The 23,721-nt window shown below is 29.3% G+C and overlaps 11 protein-coding genes across 11 annotated transcripts; 6 read left to right on the forward strand and 5 right to left on the reverse strand.

The window, feature by feature from the left end:
- Positions 1-85: 85 nt before the first annotated feature.
- Positions 86-3,622, reverse strand: PPL_09569 (uncharacterized protein; the record flags this gene model as incomplete). The annotated part of the gene is made up of 5 exons (XM_020580362.1): positions 86-491; positions 641-1,094; positions 1,130-1,378; positions 1,440-2,655; positions 3,506-3,622. 5 exons carry the CDS (start codon positions 3,620-3,622, stop codon positions 86-88), a joined length of 2,442 nt encoding a protein of 813 aa, XP_020428949.1.
- A 552-nt stretch (positions 3,623-4,174) lies between these two features.
- Positions 4,175-4,425, forward strand: PPL_09570 (uncharacterized protein; the record flags this gene model as incomplete). Its single annotated transcript, XM_020580363.1, has 2 exons — positions 4,175-4,213; positions 4,261-4,425. The coding sequence occupies 2 exons, from the start codon at positions 4,175-4,177 to the stop codon at positions 4,423-4,425; spliced, it is 204 nt and encodes a 67-aa protein (XP_020428950.1).
- A 639-nt stretch (positions 4,426-5,064) lies between these two features.
- PPL_09571 (purple acid phosphatase family protein) lies at positions 5,065-6,718 on the reverse strand (the record flags this gene model as incomplete). Its single annotated transcript, XM_020580364.1, has 4 exons — positions 5,065-5,124; positions 5,338-5,666; positions 5,741-6,146; positions 6,203-6,718. 4 exons carry the CDS (start codon positions 6,716-6,718, stop codon positions 5,065-5,067), a joined length of 1,311 nt encoding a protein of 436 aa, XP_020428951.1.
- Positions 6,719-7,856: 1,138 nt separating this feature from the next.
- PPL_09572 (uncharacterized protein) lies at positions 7,857-9,018 on the forward strand (the record flags this gene model as incomplete). The annotated part of the gene is made up of 4 exons (XM_020580365.1): positions 7,857-7,928; positions 7,987-8,220; positions 8,285-8,454; positions 8,517-9,018. 4 exons carry the CDS (start codon positions 7,857-7,859, stop codon positions 9,016-9,018), a joined length of 978 nt encoding a protein of 325 aa, XP_020428952.1.
- Positions 9,019-9,399: 381 nt separating this feature from the next.
- Positions 9,400-10,104, reverse strand: mlcD (MyoD light chain; the record flags this gene model as incomplete). The annotated part of the gene is made up of 4 exons (XM_020580366.1): positions 9,400-9,564; positions 9,664-9,770; positions 9,851-10,019; positions 10,102-10,104. 4 exons carry the CDS (start codon positions 10,102-10,104, stop codon positions 9,400-9,402), a joined length of 444 nt encoding a protein of 147 aa, XP_020428953.1.
- Positions 10,105-10,646: 542 nt separating this feature from the next.
- PPL_09574 (uncharacterized protein) lies at positions 10,647-11,914 on the forward strand (the record flags this gene model as incomplete). Its single annotated transcript, XM_020580367.1, has 4 exons — positions 10,647-11,004; positions 11,092-11,123; positions 11,265-11,338; positions 11,905-11,914. 4 exons carry the CDS (start codon positions 10,647-10,649, stop codon positions 11,912-11,914), a joined length of 474 nt encoding a protein of 157 aa, XP_020428954.1.
- Positions 11,915-12,012: 98 nt separating this feature from the next.
- Positions 12,013-13,023, forward strand: PPL_09575 (isopenicillin N synthase family dioxygenase; the record flags this gene model as incomplete). The annotated part of the gene is made up of 1 exon (XM_020580368.1): positions 12,013-13,023. The coding sequence occupies one exon, from the start codon at positions 12,013-12,015 to the stop codon at positions 13,021-13,023; it is 1,011 nt and encodes a 336-aa protein (XP_020428955.1).
- A 1,364-nt stretch (positions 13,024-14,387) lies between these two features.
- dafE (diaminopimelate epimerase) lies at positions 14,388-15,797 on the forward strand (the record flags this gene model as incomplete). Its single annotated transcript, XM_020580369.1, has 3 exons — positions 14,388-14,607; positions 14,898-15,177; positions 15,266-15,797. The coding sequence occupies 3 exons, from the start codon at positions 14,388-14,390 to the stop codon at positions 15,795-15,797; spliced, it is 1,032 nt and encodes a 343-aa protein (XP_020428956.1).
- An 876-nt stretch (positions 15,798-16,673) lies between these two features.
- Positions 16,674-17,428, reverse strand: PPL_09577 (UPF0041 family protein; the record flags this gene model as incomplete). Its single annotated transcript, XM_020580370.1, has 2 exons — positions 16,674-16,748; positions 17,174-17,428. The coding sequence occupies 2 exons, from the start codon at positions 17,426-17,428 to the stop codon at positions 16,674-16,676; spliced, it is 330 nt and encodes a 109-aa protein (XP_020428957.1).
- A 108-nt stretch (positions 17,429-17,536) lies between these two features.
- On the reverse strand, positions 17,537-17,728 carry PPL_09578 (uncharacterized protein; the record flags this gene model as incomplete). Its single annotated transcript, XM_020580371.1, has 2 exons — positions 17,537-17,568; positions 17,614-17,728. The coding sequence occupies 2 exons, from the start codon at positions 17,726-17,728 to the stop codon at positions 17,537-17,539; spliced, it is 147 nt and encodes a 48-aa protein (XP_020428958.1).
- A 476-nt stretch (positions 17,729-18,204) lies between these two features.
- PPL_09579 (uncharacterized protein) lies at positions 18,205-23,511 on the forward strand (the record flags this gene model as incomplete). The annotated part of the gene is made up of 7 exons (XM_020580372.1): positions 18,205-18,214; positions 18,319-18,383; positions 18,465-18,519; positions 18,641-18,767; positions 19,144-19,193; positions 20,623-20,644; positions 22,416-23,511. The coding sequence occupies 7 exons, from the start codon at positions 18,205-18,207 to the stop codon at positions 23,509-23,511; spliced, it is 1,425 nt and encodes a 474-aa protein (XP_020428959.1).
- Between the last annotated feature and the right edge of the window lie 210 nt (positions 23,512-23,721).

The following is a 23,721-nucleotide window of genomic DNA, read 5'->3' on the forward strand; positions in this document are numbered from 1 at the left end:
GATTGAGAAAGACCAGATAGAGATCAAATTAGATAGATCTAATGTCTAATGAAACTATTCACAATCAAAAAAATATTAATCAAAATTATTCTTTATTTGTATTATTTAAAGTTGATCTTCTCAGTCTTCTCATTCTATATTCTGCTACGTGCATGATACATCTTGAAGTACTGTCGGAATATTCTAAGATCAATGAATTACATTTCATATTACCTTCTTGATGAATACATCTTTCAGATTTAAAAAGATCAGACTCTGGATCTTCACCAGCTTCCAATGCACACTCTGCACTGCAATAGTCACCCCACTTCTTGGATGGACAGCTACTCATATAGACAAGTTTCTTTGTGCATATCACACAGTTCTTACTCTGAGGTGGCAGTCTTCTAGCAGGTTCACTCATACTGATTTCATCTGGATTTGGTGCTGCAAAGTCATCATCGTATTCTTTGGTAGGATCGAATCTCTCAATACGATGTAGAGCTTGAATTCTATAATAAATAAATTAAATCAATAAAATAAATTAAATAAAATAAAATAAATAAAATAAATAAATTAATACATACTCATTTACAAGCTTCTTATGCTCTGGCTTTGTAGTTGAACTTGAAGTTGGATTCAGAGTTTCGTTGTGAAAAACCGTTGTAAGACACGCCATCCCAACAGATTTCCGATGAGGTTCATAGCAGGAGCAACATTTCCAGCAGTTATCCAGTTGTTAATTTCGATACCATAGAGTTGCTTCAGTTGAATGATGATACTAGACTTTGATATGATGGCATTCTCTTGAACTTGGTTCTCTTCTTGATCATCGTGAGCATCATACTCATCGACATCCATATCATTGTCATCTTCTTGATCTTCATTACTGATATCAGTTTCCATACCAATTCCATCCTCTTCTTGATCTTCATTACTGCTATCAGTTTCCATGCCAATCCCATCGTCTTCTTGATCATCATGAACATCAGACTCATCATACTCATCGGCAGAAAGCAGAGTTTGTTCAATGCAAGATTGTTCTGCTATTCCCTCCTTACAAGTACATTGTAGAGAATAAAGACCATTTGGGTGACACTCTGATGCAGAACAATCTTGCATTGAACAAACTCTGCTTTCTCAAGAATACCTGGAATAAGTCTTTCATCTCGTATCATACGATCCATACCAGTTGCAACCAATATCCAATTCTTGAGTTTTCTACGACCAGTTCCTTGATTGTTATTGTTATTTGTATCAATTTCTTCTTCCTCCACCTCCTCTTCTTTAATATCATCATTGAAATCTTGCAAAATAATTGGTTGATTTGTATCATCATCATCCAGTGATGCAAAATACTTAGAGAACTTGGTGAGAGATTTCATAATAATAGTATCATCTAAAATAAATAAATAATTAATATTTGATAAATTAATATACAAATTATTCCTTTAACTTACTATTCGCATTCCGACAAACTACATTTGTTGGTCTGGAACGTCCATTCAATTGGTAGTTGGTTTGAGGAGGTACCTCTTGAGTATCATCTTCTTCATCTATCACTTCTTCCAGTTGTTCAATGGTTTCTTGATTTGATGGTCGGAGAGGATTGGCTGACTGGCAAAAACAAACGCAGGAATGTGGAGCGTCAGGAAAACAACTCTGACCAATGGAAACCTGACAATTGATTGATTCACCTTTGACTCGGTCATCATATGGAGGTGAGGTTCTAGAGAAGCATACTACATTATTGATCGTTCCAAAACTCTCTGAAATAAACTGCATCATATTGTAGTTGGGGTGAACCGTAGATTTCCAGTGGTGCATAGTATGATCTCTCTTTGAATAGACACCATGGGCGTTTGAGAATTGATAATAGAGATCTGCTGTATCTCTAATATCTTCCAAGAAATCGTTGAATAGAATATTCTCTTGGAAACCATAGGTAGGAAGTCCTTTATCATTTTCTTGACCGGTTGGTTTCATTTCAAATACTCTTTGAAGACCAAAATCAATGATAAATGATCCACCTTGAACTCTTCTATTTGATAGTTTCTCAATATACAATATGATGCCAAGAGATTCGAAATGATTGAACAGATAATGTATTTCATGATAGTGTCTTGAAAGCCTGTCTAATCCAGAAATGATTACCAAATCTCTGAATTCCAATTCAGCTATCATAATTTCCATCTGCTGTCTGAATGCTATTGGATACCAATAGGTTGAAATGATTTCAATTATCCAATGTAATTGATAATCTTCAATCATCAAGGTTGAGGTTGGTAAGTTGTTGGCAGAGTTGTTATCAGTCAACTTGATAGTTGAAGCCAATAGATAGTTTATGTGTGCCAAAAGGGTTTGATACGATTGAATGCCAGTACCTGAGCTTTCTCTTGCAAAAATCCAAATGTTCTCGGTTGGGTGGACGATATCAAGCTGAGATCTGATATCATCTGGACTAGTGAGATTATCAAAGATTTGAACATTCTTGGCTTTCTTTCGTATTTTCTGAATCTGAAGTATACTTTTTTCCTTCTTGATTTCATCGAGCAATCCACTAAAAATGGTGTTCAATTTAGTTATATTTGAGAGAGTCTTGTGTGCATAAACACGTTGATTAAAGTTCTTCATGTGAGCAGATATATCCATAAAAAGAACTTTATAAAGTTCTATCTAATAAATCTATTAAACTTGTATAATTATACTTCAATTGTTTGGAAGTCATCTTCCCAAAGTTAAAATTGATTAATTTCTTAGTTATATCTATAATTAATCTAGAGTTTAACATTTTCAATTATAATAATAAAGTAATAAAAAATATAATTAAAAGAAAAGTAAATAATAATTAACAAGGTAGGAATCATAAAATCATTTAAAATGTTGACATATATTTATTTAAATTAAAAATATTAAAAAAATTAAAATCCTCTAAATCATTCTTTAGAAATCAATCACCTAGGTGGTTAAAATATCAGAAATTAATTAAATAAATAAATAATTAATAGTATTTCCAAAAAGAATTTTCATATACAAAAAGAAATACATCGTTTCAAAATCGAGTAAAAAATAAAAAATAAAATTATATCAAAATGTGAAGAAAGGTTCATGATGATGTATTCTAAATAAATATAGACAAAAATAACAAAAAATCACATTAAAATGAAACAACAACCCTCAGTCAAAAGAAGATCAAATTCTAGATGATTAAATATTCGGATAAATATTAATAAAAAAGAGAATTAAATCAATAAATTAAAACTGAGAAAATTTGTTTAAAGATTAACAGATTTAGTTGATTAGTATTCTTCAGAATTGTGTTTCAAAATGATTATGATGGTTGTTTGTTATTCGTGTTAGCAATAAATTCATCAAATACAATGTTGAAAACAATCGAAAAACAAATCTCAAACCTCAAACCTCTCGATTTGAAAAATAGATATGTATATTTGATGTATCCTCTAGAATCATTGACATCAACATTTTCTTCGATTTTCTAAACCACTGAATACATAGATATATTCACCAACTGTGGCCATTGATTGGTAGGTACAATTAAAATGATTATCAAATTAAGTTGTTCGGTTGAATTGTTTGATGTGTTGAAAAGTGTTGCTTCTTGATCTGTGTGTTGTGACAACATGATGATTTATTATAATAGAAGGGTATTCTTATTAATGTGATTGTGATGATTCAACAATTCTATCAAGTTTGATTGATTGTTTGATCATCAATTTCAATAAACTTAAATCAGGTATTACTAATTATGATTGATATGACGAATGTATTGATGGTGATGTTTGACTGCTATTATTATTATTATCATTGATCTCAGTTGTCATATTGAATTGATTGTTGTATTTATAAATGATATCCAATAATAATGATGATGAATAATTGTTGTGTTGTTTGATAAGTTCATCAACATTGAATGGATCATCATCATTGACAATGTTTGATTATTATCTATCGAGATGTTGATGTCATTAATGATTTACATATCGATTTAAGTGTCTGTGATAATTCAGACTCTTCTTCAAGATCATCAATAATGTTGTTAAATTTAACAACAGTATTGATAATTATCACTAATATATTATTTATTGATTGTTTAATTTGATTGATATGTTGACAATGAGCAGTATTATCTATTTGTTGTTTATGAGCACATAATTATTATGATGTTTGCAATCTAATGTCATTCTCTATACTGATAAATAGAATAGTGTTGGAGGTATCGAATCGTTTCATTAAAAAAATAATCTATTCACAATGTTATAGGATGGAAAAGGATTGGTTGGTGCATCTGACTTGAGACATATTTTGACAAATTTAGGTGAAAGATTGAATGAGGATCAAGTTGAGGAGATGTTGAAACAAGCAGTAGGATCGGGTGATGGCGCAATCAACTATGAACCATTCGTACGAAATATGTTAAAGAAATAAAAGTAAATCTTATTTATTTTCTTCAATTATATCGTCTCAGTTGAAACCTGTGGGAGCTGGATATTTGAGGTGAAGGAATTCTCCGTTTTGACATTTAATATGGTTGTTGATAACAGAAGAAGATAGTTCACGTCCCAAACACCAACATGGTCAAAAAGACTGGTATTTTTCTATGGCAACCTTTCTTTGATTTTATATCTTCCAAATCATCTCCACGATATTACTAAATTGAAAAATCTTGTCTCAAATTATATTTAGGATAGATAGGATATGAAAATGAGTGTTCATCACTTCTTTAAAAATAAATATTTTAAAGCAAATGGTATTCGAATAATCATCACAGCAATATGTTACGATGGTAAAGATTATATCTATTTGGATAATGGGTATGAATCGACATCTTATAATATAGAAGATAGACTTAATATAGATAGATTCAATTTCAATACAATGAAATTCGAGAGATATCATTTATATTTCTTAAACTAATGTTAATATAGTTCTCCTCCACTTTTTTTAAAATATATTAGTATAATAAATACTTTTTAATAAAAGTTTGTTATGTAAACAATAATAATAAAAACAAAAATACAAATATATCTCATTTTTTTTTTTTCATTCAGAGATTTAAATGATTATTTAGGTTTGATTAACTAATATTGCAATAGTCCATACGAGATTGTGGAGTTGCTTGTGGAACTAATAAAATAAAATAAAATAAAAGTTAAAATCAATATTCTTTTCTTTCAGTTATTTCAATAAAAGATATTACCAGCACTGGTATGTTTATAGTTAATTCAATTCATTTTAAAATGTTGAATTAAAGAAAATGGAACTATTATTTTAATAATTTTTAATATCGATTCGAATTATAGTCTTTCTCAGTGATTACCATTGTCCTCTTCCAATTACAACTGAATCTAAGACGGTGTCAGTTTTGTCTTGAATGAATTGCCATTGCATGTGATAGGAATCCAAGAAGCTAACTTTGGCATAACCAGTTTCGAGTAAACGAACACCGGATGAATATACTGGTAGTGGTTGGAAACCAGTATTCAAACCTTCTTGACAACCAGCAGTACCAATAACAACATAGACAGTTGCTTGTGGATTGGCATTGCTACCATAGACTTGTGATTTGTAGACAGGTAACATTCTTTCGTATTCGTGTGAGTGACCTCCAATAAAGAAGTTAACATTATATTTATAAAACAAATCTTCTAGAGAATTAATTAAACTTACTAATAGATTTTAAATAATCTGTTAATAACTAAATGATTTAAATGTTGTCTATATCTATCTTTATTCAACTTACTTCTGTTTGTATCGTTCATACACCAGTCAAGATTTGAAGTACAGTAGAGTGGACGATGAGCGAAAACAATCAACCATCCATCGGGGTTCGAATTACGGTAGGTTTGGAGTTCGTTGGTGAGCCAAATCACTTGCTCAGATGATGGTGAATAGTCAGTCTCTGAGGAAATTCCAACAAAGTGAACACCATTGAAATCGAATGAGTACCAGTCTCCATTGTCAGATCCCGTGGGCATCATGAAGGTGTTTTGGTAGTTTGAATTGTTACCATTGAAGATATCGTGGTTGCCTGGACAAGTCATATATGGAATGGTGGCAGAGATTGGTGTTATCTCTTCCAAGAATTCATTCCAAATAGTTTGGTTACCATATATACCCTCATCACCATCTTGGAGATCAGCATAAGCCTAAAACAATGATAAGTAAATGGAATTCCAAAAATAATAATAACAATTAAACCTACAATATCACCAACATGTAAGGCAAATTGGAATTGATCCAAAGTCTTAACAATATTGCGGACAGTTGAGTTGTCCACAACTGCACCCATATCCCCATAAGTTACGAAACTGAATGGAGTAACTTGTGAGTTAGTATTTGGGAAAGTTGAGGTAGTAAAGTTGTATAATACACTCCATACACCGGTCTCCTTATTACCGACTGCATAGTAGTAGGTTTGTTGGGCTGCTAATGGTGAAATGACAGCAATGGAAGTGTATCCAGACCAGAGTTTCTGGGTGAATTCGACAATTCTACCGGTAATGATGTTGCCAGTAACTTCTGATGGGTTGAATCCCTTGTTGTCGAATTGGACACATGGAGAGGATGGAAAATCCAAAGTAAACCAGGTGACTTGCATCTCACCTTCAGTGTCAGTAAGTGAGAGTTTAATCGAAAGTGGGGTTACATTCGAGGCATTTGCAATGGCTACTAAAACCAAAAGGATCGTAGTAATTATCATTAAGATTGAAGCGGACATATCGTTTTTTGGTCAGATAATATATAAATATAAGATCGGAAAGCTGAGTCCGGACTTGAACTTGAGTCGGACTTTTGTTGTTGTAAGTATTATTACAAAACAAGTAAAGGTATGAATATTTAAAAATATTGAAAAGATAGATATGAGTGAAAGAACAAAAAACAAAATATATTATAATACCATAAAAAAAAATAATGAAAAAGAATTATTTAAATTACACAAAAAGGTATTAAAATTGTACTTTTCTAAAATACTTTTGGCTCTGAGAGAATTATTAAAAATAGAGTTGTTATGCCAACAACAGTAGTAATACAATAATGAACATTATCATCAGCTAGCTTTATTATATACTTCTTTTGTTGGTTGAATAATTATTTTATAGATATTTTTGAATGAGGCACGAAATTTCTTTTGAAAAAATTGGTTGTGAAAAACAAATAAAATCTTGAATTTTTGATCAACAATCCAACAATCTTTCCTAAAAAATTAATATTTATTATAAAATAACATAAAAAGATTGAATAAGGATTTTCTTATATTTCTTTATATATATATTGTAAGAAAAAATCTATTCACATTATAGGACGGAAAAGTTTTGGTTAGTGGGTCTGATACTTATCTGAACATATACTATTCAACTCAAAATATATAGGAAATCAATAAAAACATTCATTTTATTCATTCTATTATTATTTTTAAACCCAATTTAATTCATCTAAATATTACTAATATTAAAATAATTACTATTATTTATGTATTTATTATCAGATGAACACTAACATATTGTTTAAACAAAATAATGATTCAAAAAAAAAGAAATAGAAAAATTATTTACTATAAAAAAACATAACTATTTTTAACTTTATTGATCTTTGCCAATTCAAATTCATGATCTAAATATGAGACAAAAAGAATGTTGTGATTACAGATTGATTGGGTGATATAGAAATTATTTTTACTTTGAAAGAGGTTTCAATAAATCAGAACTGGTACAACAAATCAAAATATTCTTTTTTAGTGATACAACTATTATTTTTTTTGGATATTTTTTAGACATGAAATTTCTGTTGAAAAATTGGTTTATTTAAATAAAAAAAAATTTATATAAATTTCAGTATTTTTTGATCATTCCTGAAAAATGATATTTATTGAAAATTTAATATTTATAACTTTTATCTCACTTTTATCATTTCAAATTGTGAGTGGTATTGTAAGTATTAAATATTTTAAAGAAAAAAGTTTCCTTCAAAAATTAATTCAATTGAAAGAGACAACCACCTACAATGATGAGTGGCACCAACAAAGATGGTGCGTTTTTCACCTTAAATATCACTGCTAGTAGTTTATTAGTTTCGAATACTATGCCTCTCAATGGAACTTTTATGTTTGGAATGCTGGCAGGTGATGGAAATGATTTTAATTTTCTTGCACTCAGCCCAAAAGATTTTCCTAAACAACCAGATCCTTTTGCACCTGGTGAAATAATTGTTTATGATTCATTGGTATATACTCAGTTGATATGATAATTTTGAAATTATTTTTCAACTAATATTCAATTTTTAAAAGGAAAATACTATTGTTGTTAAAGAACAAACTGCCATTGTCAATTGGGACTTTTATTACGATTATATCAGAAATATGTGTTGGGATCAAAAAAACAATATTATCTATTATATGACAACAGCTGGAGATTCCTATACAGTTGTAATTATTATTGACACACCAAATCAAAATAGGTTTGTATTTGTAGATTATTTAAATTATTTTTGTTTTAACAATAACATTTGACAAAAATTAGTACTAGAAAATTAGTTTCAAAGAAACTTTCTCCTGTTATGGATGGATATTATGATTCAGAGAATAATATATATTATGCTGGATACCTTGTATTCGGATCAGTAGATACTTATTTTAAGATATTCTATCTTTCTAATAATACTGAATCTGAAACTTATATATTCCAACCGTACATCTCTGGAGGAGAATTTTGGAAATTATTTATTTATCAATCCAAGGTTTATGTCGGTGTGTTCGGTCCACGAAATAGCAATATCGTATATATATGCATGGTCGATTTTGAAGCCCGGACCTTGATTGAAATCGTAAAGAATCCTGTGGAACCTAAATCTACAATTGATTTAGTATTTGATCCAAATGGATATATTATCTTTTTTGAATGGAACTATTCAAATGGTTTAATGGTATTAAATACTTTTGACCTAGAAACACAATTATTTGTCACCAATAGTACCATACAAGGTCCTCTTGGAAATGGAGACTATTTCCTTTTAGCTCAATAATAATTCCAATAATAAATAAAGGAATAAATAAAACTAGTTGTGATGATTATTTGATTACCATTTGCTTTAAAATATTTATTTTTAAAGAAGTGATGAACACTCATTTTCATATCCTATCTATCCTATATATATAATTTGAGACAAGATTTTTCAATTTCGTAATATCGCGGAGATGATTTGGAAGATATAAAATCAAAGAAAGGTTGCCATAGAAAAATACCAGTCTTTTTGACCATGTTGGTGTTTGGGAGTGAACTATCTTCTTCTGTTATCAACAACCATATTAAATGTCAAAACGGAGAATTCCTTCACCTCAAATATCCAGCTCCCACAGGTTTCAACTGAGACGATATAATTGAAGAAAATAAATAAGATTTACTTTTATTTCTTTAACATATTTCGTACGAATGGTTCATAGTTGATTGCGCCATCACCCGATCCTACTGCTTGTTTCAACATCTCCTCAACTTGATCTTCATTCAATCTTTCACCTAAATTTGTCAAAATATGTCTCAAGTCAGATGCACCAACCAATCCTTTTCCATCCTATAACATTGTGAATAGATTATTTTTTATTGTTTTAGTTTAGTTTCTCTATTTTTATATTATGATTCCCTCTCTCTTTCTCTTTTTTTTTTTATTTACCTTGTCAAAAACCTTGAATGCATCAATAATCTCTTTCTCATCGAAATCATCAACTACTTTCTTTCCAAGATAGTTAAATAGTCCTTCGACTGTCATCTGTCCATTTGCTATTTAATATGTAAATATATATGTTAATTAGTATTGAAGCTATGAACAAATTCTAAATTTATATATATCTTCTACATACAACCAAACTCTCTAAGAATTTCAGAAATATCAGCTTGTGTTGGGTTTTGACCAAGCCATCTTAGAGCACCTGCCAACTCTGCAGACTCTAATCTTCCATCTTTATTGGAATCGTGCATAGTGAATGCTTCTCTAAACTCTGATTGTGCTTCTTCATTCAATTTTGCTGACTATTTTCAAATTATTACTATTTATTAGATGAATTTTTAAACTATCGCTATTGTGTAGTATATATATACACTACTAACATACCATTTTTATGTATTTATAATGAGATTATACTTGATTAGATTTGAATTGGACCGTTAATTTGATTGATTTTTTTTAACTTTACACTACTACTAAAATTACAACTATTTTTGTTTTAAGATTGAATTTAATAAATAAATAAATATAGATACAATGAATGATGAACTGATTAATCTTGAAAGTTGAATGTCAAAACAATACTTTATAAAAAAAAAAAAAAAGTAAAATTAAAAAAATAAACTATCCAAAAATAAAAAAATAAAAAACCCAACCAAATTTTATTTGAAAAAAATAATGATCTTTTTTTTGATGAAGCCCAAATTTCATTTCATAATCATTAGTTTTATCAGAAGACGAGTAATCTTTATTATTAAATTAAATTTGCATTAAAATTAAATTAATTAAGATATTTAATATATTGAATAAATTAATATTTATTCATAAATAGTATTCAAATTCACAGACAATCAAACATTTTTGATTGAAACAAAATAAATAGTTAGATCTAATCGATTAGAAAAATAGTGAAAAATAGATATAAATATATCATGTCACTAAAGATATATTGGGAAAGAATTAACAATGAAAAACAATCGAATAAAGCAAAAGATTATTTGAATCGTATATTTGCTTCGATTGATAAGCCCGATATCATAGGTAAATTCGAGATTACAAGTCTATCGCTTGGCTCGAAGCCACCCACTTTCGAAATCATCAGTATAGCAGACCCAGACGTCAATATCCTGACACCTGCACCCAACTCCAATTCGATAGAGGCAAGAGTTAAGTTCTCCTATGACGGTGACGCTCACTTTATGTTGGAGGCCGAACTACTCGTCAATGCACCCACACCAAAGTTTATTATATTCCCTATTTCCATTAAAGTTTCAAGTCCACATATATCAGGTAACTAGCAATCTATCTGTCTATCTATCTATTTAAAGAACTTAAACAATAACATTGTGTTAACTTATCATTTATTATTATTATTAGGTATTGCATCAGTTATTTACGATGAAAAGAATGTTTGTTTTTGTTTGTTACCGTCGGGTAATGTAGAAGATGATCTAAAAGGACCAATGAAAGATTTGAAAGTGGAAGCGCAAGTCGGTGATACAGCGCAGCATGTACTGATGGATTTAGATAAATTGATCAATTTTGTTAAGGATGAGCTAAGAGAGATCATAGCAAAGCGCATGGTTTACCCAAATCGTATTACACTTTCACTCAAAGATGCATTGTAAATAAAAACAAATACAAAAACAAAACAAAACAATATATAATAATATATTCTTAATCAAAACTGCTCAATCATATTTACATTTAATTAATTAAACAAAAAAAGTAATATATCGTTGCTAACAACATCTAAAGTTACTATATATATCACCTATTTATTTGTAAAATGAAAAATAACCAACTAAAGTTAACCACACATATATATATACATATATTAAAACAACATTTAAACTAACCACATATGTGAGATTTAAGAAAATGGTTAAAGTTTAATTGTCGCCCACCTCAAAACAATTCACACACAGCAATACACAATACACTACACACACAACAGTTCCTCTTCTTTTATTTTATCTCTTTTATGTCATTTTTTGTTTTTTTTTTTTAACTTTTTCATTATTTTGCAATATCGAGGATGTATTGGTAGGTGTGATGTAGCTTTAAAATATTAAAACAAATATTATGTGTCAATTGTTACACCTCCACAACACCAAAAAAAGATAAAAAAAGAAACATTAACAAAATTAATAAATGATAACTCAGTCACTTAAAATTAAATATATATAGGATAAAATAAAATGTGAATTCTTTAAATACATTTTAATATAAAATAAACCTTTAAATTATATATATAAAAATATATTTATTATAAATATTGGAAAGAAAATTTTATTAATGGATTCAATAGAAGAAATACATAATAATACAAAAATACCAATAATTGATATCGGTGGATTGAGTGATGAGAACAATATTGAAGAGTGGAAGAGAATCTCCAATCAAATTGATGCTGCATCTATTGAATACGGATTCTTTTATGTGAAGAATCATGGAATTCCAATGGAGAGATTGGATCAAATTACCGGTGGATGCAAGGATCTCTTCAATATGCCTTTGGAGGAGAAAATGAAAATCGATATCTCCAAGAGTATCAATCACCGTGGATATGGATGTGTCTACTCGGAGCAATTGGATCCCGATATGAAGCCAGACCTAAAGGAAACATTCTCTATGGGAATAAACATGACTGAAGATGATCCACTCTACTACGATGGCTTGAACGGACCGAATCAGTATCCTGAATACCTTGGAGCGAAATGGTCAGGGATGATGGAATCGTACTTCTATGAAATCATGGATGTCTCCCTAAGAATCCTGAGAGCCATATCATTTAAATTGGGTGCCCCATTAGATTATTTCGATACGAAATATGACAAAACTGTCAGCTCCTTAAGATTAATACATTACCCACCGGTCCTGAAAAGACAAGCTAATATCTATGATAAGGATGTATCGCCAGGCTGTGGTTCGCACACTGACTATGGTTGCATTAGTTTGCTCTACCAAGATATAGCTGGATTGCAGATTGAAAGCAAATCGAAATGGATCGATGCTCCTCCCATTCCTGGAACATTTGTTGTGAATATTGGTGATATGCTCGAGAGATGGAGTAACAATAGATACAAATCAACCCTCCATAGAGTGCTCAGCCCAATTAATCAAGATCGATATGTTTTCGCACTTTTCTCGGAACCAGCATCCGATGTGATGATTGGATGTCTCCCTGGTTGCACTTCACCATCAAATCCTTGGAAATATTCAGAAATTACAACCGGTGACTATTTACACTCTAGATTTAATGATACATATGCCTATAGAAGAAATGAAGAAGATCCTAAAAATTAAGAACAAAAAAAATAATAATAATAAAGCTAATCTTTCAATCCATTTAAAAAACAAAATAAATGAATAATATAAATATTCTAATTGTAATTTCCAATGATCATTTTATCTGATTTAAGAGAATGAAAGAAAAGTGTTAATACCCACAAATTTTTAAAATGTAAGGATGAATGTAGAATGGTTTTTTTTTTTTTTTCATGATGATGCATTGTAGATCTTGGGCATTAACACTTTTCTTTCTTTCACTTGAAACAATGATTAATCACTGTAACTTTCTTTCATAGGATAACCAAAATAAATATTGTAACAAAAATCCAAATTAAGAATTAATGTTAAACATAACTGTTTGAAAAGGTTAATTATTAATTTCCTAACCGTTCAACATGATGTTTAAACAAGAATATTTTGTTTGATTCTAAAGTTAGAAGTTGAATGATGTTGATGTTAGAATTCAAAGTATACCCATTATTTTTTGGAGGTGGTAAATAATATATTTTGACAATTAATTTATTTGAATTTGCGTTTTAAAAGTAGGAGATAAAGATATTGAAGGCATGGTTTCACACAACAGCAATGGGCGCATATTATGAACATATGATATTAGTTTTCGAAAAAAATCTAATGAGGTTTTAGGAGATAAAAAAATCGATGATGATCGCAAATCTTCGTGAGTAAAAAAAACAACAAACAAAAAAAAAACCAAAAGGTTCAAAACCAACTCTTTGGTTCCTATGAAAATTTGATCAACAAAAAAAACTCTTTTGTTTCTTTTTTTTTGGTAACTCCTGCAAAAATCAGTAAAAAATTTAATTTTCATCACGATTTTTTTTGAAAAGTTAAATGATACCTTTTTGATGGCGGGTAGCCTCTTTGATTTGCGATCAAATTTCAAAAGGTTTTCGATAAATTGTTGAAAATTTAAATTAATTTTTTTACTCTCTTTTTTTTTTAATTTTTGATGATTTTGGATATTTTTATTTTCTTTTTTTTTTTCTTCTGCCTATCCTTATTAAAATTCCAACTGTATCGTCAATCAAAAAACACCAACAAATATTAAAGTTGTCTCCTAAAACACCAAACCAAATCATTTAATAACTTTACACTTTTCAAACCAAAGCAAAGCAAAGCAAACTCTACTTTTTCCCAATTACCTTATCTTATACTTTTTTTTTCTTTTGTTTATATCAACTATATTTTATATATGTTTTTATATAGTTAACTACTAAAAATTTAATATATATCCTATCGTATTTATTATTATAGTTTATTTCTTTTTCCTTTTATTGGGAAAATTGATAAAAACCACATAACTTTTTTTAAAAAAATATATAATATAATATAATATATTAATCTAAAAAAACAAAATCATGGATTTCTATGATAGTGATGCAACCATCACAGAGATAGAAGATGATAATACAGTTCCTGTTATAAATAGTAAAATAAATGGATATTCAAATAATGTCAACAGTAGCAATAGCAATAATAATAATAATAATAATACATTTGTAAATAGAACATCTTTAAATAATATAAATCTAGAAGCAGGCGATATCCAAAACGATCCACCTTTAATACTTCATTTCTGTAAAATGCACGGCTGTGGCAATGATTTCGTTATATTCCATGTTGACTCACTGCGAAGCGAGCTGACGGGTCAATCGATCATGCCTTCGCTGGCGGATCTACAGCTGATTGCCCGGTACTTGTGCGATCGCACCAGTGGCGTCGGTGGAAACCAGCTGTTGGTCATCACACCGCCACCTCCCCAGAGCGAAGCACAATACCAAATGCTGATATTCAACTCTGACGGCAGCATGGCAGAGAACAGTGGCAATGGAATCCGTTGTCTCTCGAAATTCATTATCGACTACCAGATCCCGCCATACAACAACGGCGCCAGAAATCACATTATTTGTCCAACGCCTCTGAGTTCGTCGCCTTCGCACGGACAGCAGCAATCGACACATCACTGCTTCTCCGCCGCCAATCCACTCGTGCCGTTCTTCACACGCTGCGAAGGCAGCAATCCATACCAACGCCTGGTTTCCGGCCAGCCACTTTTCCTCTCTATCAACACGATCGCCGGAATCATGCAGTGTTGTCCACTGCCAGCGCATCCACAAAACAACTCACGAACTCTCTGGGTCAAAGTGTGTATGGGACGACCAAAAGTTGTCAATACAATCGAACCTGCCCAGAACAATCCAGTCATCCCAAAGCATGTAAATATCTCCTCACTCAGTCCCGCCGAACAATGCCAGTTGTTGATCGAGCAACAACAACAGCAAGAGAGTCGCCAACAGCCAAAACTCCTCTCAATAAAATCAAAGCAAGAAGACTTTTGCAAGATGTTGCCATTCAAAGGTCACTTTATCAATGCCACTCTCGTGAGCATGGGTAATCCTCACTGCGTTGTCCACCTCGAGAATGTCCAGGACTTCCCAATGGACTACTACGGTGAGGTCATCGAAACACATCCAATCTTCCCAGACAAAACCAACGTTGAATTCGTTGAGGTGATCTCAAGCAATCAAGTGAGAGCACGTGTCTGGCAGCGTGGATGTGGTACCACCAATGCATGCGGTACTGGCGCCTGTGCCATTGTCGTCGCCGGTGTTCTCCGTGGCAAAACCGACAGAAAATGTACCGTTCACATGGATGGTGGCAGTCTTGAAGTGGAATGGAGAAACGAAGACGAGTATGTCTATCACAGTGGTCCTTCTACAACCACTTTCCAAGGTACAGTCAGATTCTTCCTTTCTGAACTCCATTAATAACTTTTTTTTCCCTCCACATCTCTCTCCTAAATCAATCAATCAATCAACCAATCAACCCCATTAGAATTTTGTTTATAATTTTAACCAAAACGTCAAATATTCATTTCAACTTTTTTCTTTTTTCCTACCTACCTATTCTTAACTAATAATAATAATTGTCTATATATTTTTAATTAATTTCTCATTAGTAATAATAATAATAATAATAATCATCCATCATCATCATCAACACAATAATAATAATTTTAAAACCTGAAATCACAATACCTCTCAAATTTGAGGTTATCATGAACGAATCAGTCATTCCAAACCAGTCGACCAAACAAATCAACTTATTTATTTTATCCCCCAGTTTGTTTTTCCCTCTACAAAATAATATATAACCAAAAAAAAAAATCTAACAACTTTTAGTTTCCCCTCCAATCCATAATAATTCTTCAATGTACCTTTTTTTTCGAAATCCAAATCCAACAACTATTCAACCAAACTATTCGGTCATAATAAATTGTATTTATTCTAATCAACTTTAAATAAATATTTTAAATGTTAACATTGTTTATTGCCTTTCGAAAGGTCTTCAACAAAACATTTATTCATAAAATTTAAATAAAAAAAAGATTTATTTCTTTAATTATATAAAATAAAATATATTAAACAAAAAAGTATTAATTATGTAAGTTGTTTAGTACTAATCACTTAATTCAATATAGATTATCTAAAGTAATAAAAATATTATTATTAAACATATAAAAATCTTTGAAAATAGAAAAAAAAATAAAAAGTATTTAATCAATTTGTACAGAGAGAAGAATTAGTAATAGTGCACCTATTCGCAAAAGGCCAGCCTAAAGAAAAGTTAATTTGGAAAGTAAACTATGTCGCAAATTGGTGTTTTAGATATTCATAATTCATATAACACAATTTAAAGTGTAATCCGCCAAATTCAATCTAATAAAATGAAATGCATTGGAAGTGCAATACATTATAAAAACAAGTTCTTAACCAAAAAAGTTAAATTATATTTTTAAATTTCTTTATTTTATTCAAGAATAGAAATATGCTTTGCAATATTATATTATAAATCGATATGATTTTGGTTGCTTTTTGAATTTGATTGAACATTTACTTGGTTGGTTGGTTGATAAGTCGACTTGATGAATTATTTGATTTTAGGGAAGGTGTGATAAATATTATATATATTTAAATCTAGATTTGAATGAAATGTTGAATAGTGTTGCATTGTTGCATAGCATACAAATTGAATAGTGTTTTAGAGAGGGTGAAAGTAAAGGGGGCGGTTGGTGTAAGTCATTTGATTGTTTGGTTAGGCTTGTATTTTATCTATATATATAACTGTACAGTTATTGAGATACAGGAGCAGGTTGAGCTTGTTGCTTTTCATAGTTTAATCTTCTGTATGTGTTGTAACCATGACAGCATGCCATAGCAAAGTTGCAAGCCGCCAGTGCTCTGGTTCCAGAGTTTTGTGGTTGAATCAAAGTCGAATAGTAAGTCCAAATGGTACCTGTCGCACAGAGTGACATCGATTGTGTGAGGTCAATCTTTTCGGGTGGCTTAGTTCCAGAGATAATCTGTGTAATTGGTACAATTGAGAGTGACCATTTCATCATCTAAAAAGTTGCAGCAACTTATGAATTAGTATTTAATCAAATCAAATCAAATCATATTATTCACTATCTAACTTACAGGTGCCAAATTAGTAACTATTCATTTTATCATAATTCATTTAAGTTTTTATTAGTATAAGCTATTGTTTTTAACAAAAATAGAAACACATTGCAATGTAACATACCATCATTTAAGAAAGCAATCTTTGGATACTTCTCGCAAATACCTTGGACGAATGAGTTACTAAAGACAACTCTGTTACCAACATATTTATTAAGAATAGTTGATACGTATTGCATTGTTTTTTTTTGTTTTATCTTATTTACTTATTGTTTGATTGATTTAAAAAAAAAAAAAAAAGAAAATGTTTTTTTTTTTTTGGTCTGAAGAATAGTATTTTTGTTTTAAAATTAAATTACAAAAAAAAAAATGTTGATTCATCATCATGTTGGTGAAACAGTATTGGTACCGAAGTTTTTTTTTGCACCACATGTAGTGAAGACATTTCTTTTAATTTTTTAAGTTTTTGTTTTGTTTTTTTTTTTTTTTTACTTTGTTCGATTCAAATCATTCATATTTATTCAATTCAATCTAACAAATTTTATTAATTATTTTCTCAAAATAACCATTTTTGTTAATAATTTGGTTCTCGTTCCAATATCAAACAACTTTAATTTAAAACACTTTATTTATTTATTAATAAATCTCATTTAATATTATTGTTCAAATCATTATTTAACATACATTTTAGTAGAAATTTATAGAAATAATAATAATGGCATCAGGTAATATTAAAAAAATATATAAGATGAAGATTGTGATTGTTGTTTATACATTCTTATTAATGTTTAAACATTGAAATCTTGTATATGTGAATATATATATATAGGTGAAAAGTGGGTAAAGTTTATAGGATTTTTAGGTGCAGCTGCAAATTGGACCATTCCAATTGCTGTATGTATATATGATTATTAGCTTTTATCAAAATGATAGGTTCTGTAGTATTAATATTGAAGGAATGTTGATTCTATTTAGTCGATGATGAATTTAAAGAATCCACCAGAATCAATTGATCCAATTATGACAGGAAGTAAGTTATCAGAATCAGAGATGAATGACCTTTTCTGACTAAAGTAAAACGAATCATCATTGTGCTCACTGATTTACTAATTTTTGTTTGACTTTGCTCTTTTTACTCATACATATATTAGCATTGGCAAGTTACAGTTTAGTATTTATGAGATGGTCGATCGCAATCAAACCACCCAACTACTGGTTACTTGGTTGTCACGCAGCCAATGAAGTCGCTCAATTAACTCAATTAACAAGATGGGGATTGTATGTATTCATATTATGATCATTAACAACATAACAGTATCGTTATACAGCACAACAGTTTAACATAGCATAGCATAGCATTCATTCATTTACCAAAGATCAATCAAATCAATCAAAGCATGCTTGCAATTTAGAAAACAGGAATCAATCAATAATTTTATTACTCTATTCAATAAGTCTGTTTAAATCAATTGATTTAAGCACACACCACAAATTTCATGATTCATAAAAACAAAAACAACAACAACAAAGACAGAATACTACTTTTTTACCACAAGTGGTGACACTTCATCATTATGATTGTTGATTCGCAAAACACATCAAATCAAACCACCTTTTTATCAAAACAACACCATATATATATATAATTAATTAGTTATTTTATATTAACTGTTTATTATTTAACCAGACATAGTGTTACAGGTAGTAAGAACAAGAATCTCGCAATCGACAACAGCAACAGCAGCAATAACAGCAGCAGTAGTTAATGAATCAAAAAAATAAACAATATATAAACAACAAAACAATACAATACAAAACTGTCTTAATAATAATATTATATAATTATACAAAAACTGTAAAAAAGATATTTATACTAAATATGAATATAGGATTGATTACAGAAACAAACAACTAAACTAAATGAAACCAAAGTCAGAGGATAAAATCTAAGATTCTACAATGATAGTTTATATATATAATCAAAATTATTCATAACAAATAAAAGTTTGAAAAAAGTAAGTAAATAATATTATTTTCATTTTAATTATAATATGGTACAAATCAACAATAACATAATTATTTGAAGTCGCTTGTTTATCACATATATAAATATTATTTATGTAATTAGTTATTTTGTTTAACCAACTGCTGAACAGCAAAGCACCACAATTATTATTAATTATCTTTCACTTTCGTGTTACCTCGCAATTAATTAAAATGAAAATTAGCACACTTCCTGGGAAGATGGGAATTTTGTTTTGGTTTTCAAAGATTTTCATAATTTGCCGTCGTCCTCTTTATCTGACCATCCAAATCCAATTATTATTTTTTTAAATCTGTCTTGTTTTTTTTTTTGTTTTTTTTTTTTTGTTTATTGATTAAATCTTCGGTTTTCGAGTGATGATTGGTTCAAAGAAGTTTCAATTTCATCTACGTTGACTTTGTGGTTCCAACAATAAAATTCTTATGAATTTGCAACAAAAAAAACTAAAATAACCAACTAAATTAATATTTTAAAAAAAAAAATCTAAGAATTAAATATAGTACATAAAGATAAATCTTATTAATAAAAATTAATTATCTTTATAAATAAATAAAATTCATTAAAACTTATTCTTAGAAAAAAAGTTTTAAAAATTCAACTTTCTAAAAAGTTATTTTTAAAAAAAATAAATATAGTAATAAATTTATTTATCATTTCAGTAGGTAATTTTTAATTAAAAATAGTAAAATAAACCCCCCACAAAACACCTTTTTCAGAGTAATCATTCATTTCATTTACAAATTTTGTAAATTATTGTTTAAATTCAACAAAAAACAACAACAACATATGTTCTTGAAGACAGAATCTGAAAAGCATATCCTCAATTCCAAACAATATAGCATTATTATTGAAGATGAAATGTTGGCCATGCAACTTTAGATCGATCTACATAATATAATAATAGACACCAATTTCAACAACAATGTTGTTGTGTTATTGCATTGAACATTTAATTTAATCCTATAATCTCACAAATTTGTCAAGCCCGAAACTCTAATTACATTGACACCTTATAATTTTTTTTAGTTACAACAATTAAGACCAATATTTATTTTTATATTTATTTTATTTATTTATTTATTTTAATAGTTTACTTTTTAGACATAAAACGGTAATATTTATATATTAATTTTAATATTATAAAAAAATAAATAACTACCTACCACAACCACTAAAAGCACATATATAATAATAATTTTCAATTAAATGATTATCTGAATATATTATTATCATTTTTTTTTATAAATTTTTTTTATTTATTTTATTTTGTGAATCGCCACCAATCTTCATCAGCATCACCGATAACAATACCACCATTAAATACCAACACCCAACACCTCTGAACACATTTATATTTATTAAATTAGGATAGAATCCCTTCATCCAAATAAAACAAAACGTGATAATATATATTGGATACCACAATAGTAAACAAGTTGTAGCAACAAAATCAAATTCAATATAAATAAAAAAACAACCATTGACAGGTAGGTTAGAGAGCGCCATATATATATATATTGTTGATTTTGGATATATTATAAATAAAATAAAAAAACACAAACTAGAGTACTATAATATTATATTTTAAAAACAACAGCAGCAACCAACAATAAAGAATCTTTTTAGTTTTATAAGTACATACAATTGTCTTTTTGTTTGGATTAGTTTTTTTTGCTTTTAAAATTTAATTAAGAATAAAAAAATTGAATCACCAACAAAAACTAGAGATATGCTTTTACTATAAGATAATAGATATAAGATAAGATATATTTAAAGATAGAATTAAGAGTAATTGATTGTCTAATTTAAATAAATATTACCACCCTTCTTTTTTTTTTTTTTTTTTTGGAAATTAAATAATTAAATTTAAAAACATCACTCCATCATATAATAATTCAAAATCGAAACAACAACATTAATTAAAAATAGATAAAAACATATGAATGATAATTAATTATATATGTATTTAGTGGATCAAATATTTTAATTTAAAAAATGGATAATGAATAACTATAAATGTTAATATTTATTACTTTGTTTGTTCCCCCAGTCTCTAATTAAAAAATACTTTAACCAATCCTTTTTGGAATCAAACGACAATAATAACAATAACAATAATACCACAGTTTGACAGTCTAGACTATTGAGTAAAAAGGCTATTTGCATATTTTGTTTGTAAATGTAATAAATAAGTTCTACCTCCCTCCTTTTTAGAGTTTGTTTATTTTCAAACCTCTTCATCGTTTTGTCTGTCTGACTTTAACACCTCAAATATAACATTCACATACTCAAACACCACTACCACTACCACTACCAACACACTGCAAGCAATAATACATCTAAAAAACTATACCTTTTTTGACCTTCCTAAACCAAGTTACTTACAACTCTTTCTTGCCTTTCCTTTCTTTTCCTTTCATATTCCTATCTTATCATATCATTATTTTATATTATTTCATATTCATAGGATAGGTTGTTTTAAAAACAGACATTAGCTGCTGCTTGTATAGTGTAATACCATAGTACTATTATCATTTCATTTCATTTCATATCATTTCATTTCTATCAGTTTTAATTTAATAATTTGAATTTATTTTCTTATTATTATTATTACTTTTGTTATCACCAACCCTTTTTACAAATATTTATATCTTTTAACATTTTACTAATTATTATAATAATCTTTAATTCTTAATTTTAAAAAGAATAACATTTTTAAATCAAACATTAGTTTGTTATTTTATTTTTATTAATAAATATCGTTATATTTTATAATAATATCTATCTATATTTAGTTATCATATATATTTATCGTATATACATATCTTATTATTATAAAATCTTACTATTTCAAATCCAAATGAGATGATTCATTCAAATAGTTGTTATATCTTTTATATGTGGTTGTCTTTGTTGGCCCTGATAGTGCTGAGTCAGAGCCAATCGGTCTACGCCATCAAGAATATAGATAATTCACCTTCCATTATTGTACCGTCACTCTCTCGTATCAGAGTAATCAATACAGTTTTGGATTTACAAGATAATAGCAATCAATTGGCAGTCGAACATCTTCAACAACATAATCAACATCAAAGCCGTCATCAACGTCATCACAATCACAATAAACAACAGAAACAACAACAACATTTCCACGGTTATGAATTCGATATCATTTTCAACTCTAGTGAGAGTATGCGTGTAAAAGGACTTAGTTATCTCTCAATGACAGACTATATAACAGTTCCAATCGGTTTGCTTTCAATTTCTATAGTCGACCAGAACAATCCGGTAGTCATTGACAATGGTCGCGATAGTTTTACACTTGAGAATGACACTGACTATACACTCATTATTACTGGAATCCGTCACAACTCTACATCACTCACATTCCTCTCTGATAAAGACAACAACTTTGGAATGGATCCACTGCAACAGCAACAACAACAACAAACACTTCAAAGACGTACTTCTCTTCGTTTCTTGCACTGTGCCCCACAGGCTGGAACCGTAGATTTCAGTATTGTTGGCGGTGCCACCCTCTTTTCAAACATTGGATATCTTGGCGGCTCAAGCGGTGGCGGTGGTTCGCACCAGAGACAACTGTCGAGTAGCACCAACTACATCTCGATACCGTCGAATCCATATATTTTCTTTGTTCACCAACCTGAAAATACTAGCAACATATATATACCGGGTGGCGACAACTCACTGATGCCACACCAATCCAGCATCGTTAGTATTCTTATGGTAGGAGTGCCAGGCAACGAGAAGCTGCCTCTGCAACTCATCCCAATACTCTATCCTTTCGGTCAAAGCGATCACTCCATCTATCAAAAGCAACTGCCATACTCACAGATCAACACACAACTTCCACCCTATCCAGCCAGTCCTAACACCAGTGCTAGTTCATCTACACTATTTAAATTTTCAATAGCAATTCTTATGTTTTTACTTTTAGCTGGAATAAGTGTAATATAAATAATATTATATTATTCCATCACACACATATATATATAATTACATTCAATCTTAAAAGTATCATAAACATAAACTTGACCGAATTCGATTATTTATTTACATCATGATTTAATAATAATAATAATGTAAATAAAATGTAAAATCTAACAAACTACAAAAACAACAACAACAATTGCACTATTCTTTGTTTTGAATATCTCATCACAATTT

The sequence above is a fragment of the Heterostelium album genome (genome assembly GCF_000004825.1).
Source record: "Heterostelium album PN500 unplaced genomic scaffold PPL_scaffold11, whole genome shotgun sequence".
Taxonomy (NCBI): domain Eukaryota; phylum Evosea; class Eumycetozoa; order Acytosteliales; family Acytosteliaceae; genus Heterostelium; species Heterostelium album.